Source organism: Staurois parvus, unplaced genomic scaffold (genome assembly GCF_062004578.1).
Source record: "Staurois parvus isolate SC_StPar_1 unplaced genomic scaffold, SC_StPar_1.0 ptg001207l, whole genome shotgun sequence".
NCBI lineage: Eukaryota > Metazoa > Chordata > Amphibia > Anura > Ranidae > Staurois > Staurois parvus.
In genome coordinates, this window is record NW_028319003.1 from 519512 (window position 1) to 524461 (window position 4950).

The following is a 4950-nucleotide window of genomic DNA, read 5'->3' on the forward strand; positions in this document are numbered from 1 at the left end:
TGGTCCTGTATGGTCAGCGGTGGTGTCGGTGGTCGGTGTTCAGACGTGGGAGCGATATTATAATGGAAATACCCAAGTGCAGACGGGTCCGGTTCTGTTACAGGGGCCCTTTGTGTGTTCTGCGGGGGGGGGGGGGTTGTCCCAACCTTAGACCCCGTACACCTTGTCCCAGCCTTAAATCCTGTACACCTTGTCCCAGCCTTAGATCCTGTACACCTTGTCCCAGCCTTAGATCCTGTACACCTTGTCCAAACCTAAGACCCCGTACACCTTGTCCCACCCTTAGACCCCGTACACCTTCTCCCAGCCTTAGACCCCGTACACCTTGTCCCAGCCTTAGACCCCGTACACCTTGTCCCAACCTTAGACCCCGTACACCTTGTCCCAGCCTTAGACCCCGTACACCTTGTCCCAACCTTAGACCCTGTACACCTTGTCCCAGCCTTAGACCCCGTACACCTTGTCCCAACCTTAGACCCTGTACACCTTGTCCCAGCCTTAGATCCTGTACACCTTGTCCCAACCTTAGACCCTGTACACCTTGTCCCAGCCTTAGACCCTGTACACCTTGTCCCAGCCTTAGACCCTGTACACCTTGTCCCAGCCTTAGATCCTGTACACCTTGTCCCAACCTTAGACCCCGTACACCTTGTCCCAGCCTTAGATCCTGTACACCTTGTCCCAGCCTTAGACCCCGTACACCTTGTCCCAACCTTAGATCCTGTACACCTTGTCCCAGCCTTAGACCCCGTACACCTTGTCCCAACCTTAGACCCCGTACACCTTGTCCCAACCTTAGACCCCGTACACCTTGTCCCAGCCTTAGATCCTGTACACCTTGTCCCAGCCTTAGACCCTGTACACCTTGTCCCAGCCTTAGACCCTATACACCTTGTCCCAACCTTAGACCCCGTACACCTTGTCCCAGCCTTAGATCCCGTACACCTTGTCCCAGCCTTAGACCCTGTACACCTTGTCCCAACCTTAGACCCCGTACACCTTGTCCCAGCCTTAGATCCTGTACACCTTGTCCCAGCCTTAGACCCCGTACACCTTCTCCCAGCCTTAGACCCCGTACACCTTGTCCCTGCCTTAGACCCCGTACACCTTGTCCCAGCCTTAGACCCCGTACACCTTGTCCCAGCCTTAGATCCTGTACACCTTGTCCCAACCTTAGACCCCGTACACCTTGTCCCAGCCTTAGACCCCGTACACCTTGTCCCAGCCTTAGACCCCGTATACCTTGTCCCAGCCTTAGACCCCGTACACCTTGTCCCAGCCTTAGATCCTGTACACCTTGTCCCAACCTTAGACCCTGTACACCTTGTCCCTGCCTTAGACCCCGTACACCTTGTCCCAGCCTTAGACCCCGAACACCTTGTCCCAACCTTAAATCCTTCACACCCTCCTCCTCCTCGGTCATCCTTCATCCATGGATTTTGATACAGCTACGATCTTGAAGCCTTCCTTTGTTCAATAGATCCTTCCATCTATCCTTCAATCGATTAATCCTTTGTTTGCTCCTTTCTTCAATTGATCATTATTTCCTTCCTTTGATCGATCGAAGGAAGGATCGACCGATGAGAGAAAGGATTGATCAATCGTAGGAAGAATCAATTGAAGGAAGGATTGATTGATCAAAGGAAGGCTTGATTGGTAGAAGGTCATCTTTCATCCATGGATTTTGATACAGCTGTGGTTTTGGAGTCTTGATTTGATCAAGAGACCCTTACTTTTTTCGATTGATCCTTTGCTGGGTCCTTCCTTCGATCGATCCCTCCTTCCTAGGAAGGATCAATCGATCTATTGAAGGAAGGATTGATTGATCAATGGAAGGCTTGATTGATTGAAGGTCATCCTTCATCCATGGATTTTGATACAGATGCGATTTTGGAGCCTTCCTTCGATCGATAGACCCTTCTTTCCTTCTTTCAATCAATCCTTTGATTGATCCTTCCTTCGACTGATCCTTCCTTAGTTTGATTGATCAAAGGAAGGATTGACTGATGGGAGGAAGGATTGATCAATTGTAGGAAGGAACAATTGAAGGAAGGATTGATTGATCATAGGAAGGCTTGATTGGTAGAAGGTCATCTTTCATCCATGGATTTTGATACAGCTGTGGTTTTGGAGTCTTGATTTGATCAAGAGACCCTTACTTTTTTCGATTGATCCTTTGCTGGGTCCTTCCTTCGATCGATCCCTCCTTCCTAGGAAGGATCAATCGATCTATTGAAGGAAGGATTGATTGATCAATGGAAGGCTTGATTGATTGAAGGTCATCCTTCATCCATGGATTTTGATACAGATGCGATTTTGGAGCCTTCCTTCGATCGATAGACCCTTCTTTCCTTCTTTCAATCAATCCTTTGATTGATCCTTCCTTCGACTGATCCTTCCTTAGTTTGATTGATCAAAGGAAGGATTGACTGATGGGAGGAAGGATTGATCAATTGTAGGAAGGAACAATTGAAGGAAGGATTGATTGATCATAGGAAGGCTTGATTGGTAGAAGGTCATCTTTCATCCATGGATTTTGATACAGCTGTGGTTTTGGAGCCTTGATTTGATCGATAGACCCTTATTTCCTTCTTTCAATCGATCCTTTGATTGATCCTTCCTTCGACTGATCCTTCCTTTCTTTGATCGGTCTAAGGAAGGATTGGCCGATGGGAGGAAGGCTTGATCAATTGTAGGAAGGGTCGATCGATCGTAGGAAAGATCAGTCAATCAATTAAAGGAAGGGTCGATTGATGGAAAGGTTTGATTGATCGATCAAAGGAAGGCTTGATTGCAAACAAAAGGAGGACATCAAAATATAAAAATAGCTATTTGGTGGACCAACAATATTTCAGCCCTTCTGTACAATCTCCTTCACGGATATCCAGTCTTGGTCACACTCTAATGGCTGTTCTCATGGCAAGCGCCCTGTGCTTCAGTCTTTCCAATGTGCCGTAAACAAAGTCCAGATGATGGTCTCACCATCCAGGTGACACCAATGACCAAGATAATAACTTCATATGAAGATGATAAGACCTGAGGGTGGAATGAGGATCAGCGAGGCAAAGTCTTGCTCTTCCAGGATTTGAGGAGGCACCTTCTGATCTTGTTCACTCCCAATCCATAGACAAAGGGATTAAGAGTAGCTGGAGTCATGTGGTAGACCGCGCTAATTATGTTCTCAACATCGGGGGTGATTTGTGTGTGTATCCTCGGCATAACCGATGAAAACAGTGCAGCCAGGTAAATAATCATGGCCACGGTAAGGTGGGTACCACACGTGTTCAAGGCTTTACGACGAGCTTTCCCGACAGCGATCTTCAAGGCCGTGTAAAGAATGCAGGAGTAGGACAGCAGAAGAAGTCCAACATCACTCACTGTGGCCAAGATTCGGACCACAAGGCCTACAGCTTGCGGTTTGGAGGTATCTCCGCAGGCAAGACTCAGAAGCCCCATGTTCTCACAGACAAAGTTCAGAATGATGTTGGACTTACAGAAGTGGACACTGGCCGTCAGTATTACTACGGGAGAAATGAAGAGGGTACTCCTCGCGATCCCAGCAACAGACAACTGGACCAGCAAATATGAGGTCATGATATCGTTGTATCTTAGTGGTCTACAGACGGCTATGAACCTGTCCAGGGCCATGGATAGCATAACGCTAGACTCGTAAAGAGAAATGAAGGCAATATAAAAAATCTGGATGAGGCAGCCGGCCAGAGTAATCTGGTTCGAATCAAAAGACAAACCGAATAGAAATTTCGGCAAGATGGAGGCTTGGTAACAAATATTAATGGTCAATAGAAGGGATATAAGGAAGTACATGGGTGAGTGGAGGCTCGGTTCAACAAAGACCCGATAGATGACGAGGAGGTTGGCAGTCATGATGATCACATATATTATAGTAAATGGAATTATTAACAATCTCCTGTTCTTTATTATGCCGGGAAACCCAAAGAGGACAAATTCTGTGTAGGAAACGATGGTCTCATTCTGGGTCAATCCTTCCATGGTGGGAATAACGAGGCCTTCAAATCATGAGCTATGTCTGAAAGAATAAAAAAAAATGGAGGTATGAAATTCAATGCAGTGACATATTTATCGGTTATTTATTGGTTATTTTTTAGTTGGTGAGACTACAACCCAACAGCCCAACTGGTACATTAAGAGAAGAACATGCAGATCGTGGTCAGTTTGCCCTTTACACGCATAACCGGTTGCCAGAGTCTCTCAGATAAGAATTTTCAAACCTCCTTTGAGAAAAGCTGTTCTCCAACAGCTTTGGGCAAGGCCTGAACCCTCTCAGAATCCCAAGATCGTTAGGAGCTGAAGTAACTTTGGCTGCAAATTGTTAACGATTTTAAATAAAGCTCCAAAGTGCATAACTACGGGCCCCTTTACAGTCTGCTATATAGTTGCCCTAGAATTTAGGGGCCCATTTTTAGTAGATGTGGGTCGAGTGAGAGGGAGACCACTCCTCCTTACCCTTGACTAAAAGACCTGGATGGCGGGGAAGGAGCATTGAAAGAGAGATGATAGCCTGAATGGTTTCCTTTCTGCAGGTAATTTGGAGATAGGCCACCGCATGCGCATGTAGGGGTCTCGGCCTAGGAGCAATCCATGTAAAAAGTCCATAGAATAGGTGCAGCATGCAGAGAACCCACAGGGTCCCGGATTGCCAAAAACAATGTATTGCAGAACATGCACAAGCCCAGCAGGAAAGCCCAACCTACTGGGGAACTTACAACCATTCAGAGAAGAGTCAGCGGTATGAGGGTCTAAGCTGCTGACAGAGTCTGTCAAGGGAAGTGAAGTGCAGCCTTGCCAGTCCAACCCAAAGCGGACAACTGCAGGGAGGTACAAGAGGGTGGTATGGGCAGCTGCGAGAAGAAGAGACATACTGTATGTCTTCTCTTTAAAAAAAAAACATAGGTCCCATGCACACACACA

General features: G+C 47.1%; 1 protein-coding gene across 1 annotated transcript; it reads right to left on the reverse strand.

Annotated features, from left to right (window-relative positions):
- Window positions 1–3054: 3054 nt before the first annotated feature.
- LOC149438199 (olfactory receptor 52K1-like) lies at window positions 3055–4011 on the reverse strand. Its single transcript, XM_089660148.1, has one exon. The coding sequence runs from the start codon at window positions 4009–4011 to the stop codon at window positions 3055–3057; it is 957 nt and encodes a 318-aa protein (XP_089516274.1).
- Window positions 4012–4950: the final 939 nt, after the last annotated feature.

Coding starts and splice junctions, on each gene's coding strand:
- LOC149438199 (XM_089660148.1), bottom strand. CDS start 4,011: ATGGAAGGATTGACCCAGAATGAGACCATCGTTTCCTACACAGAATTT.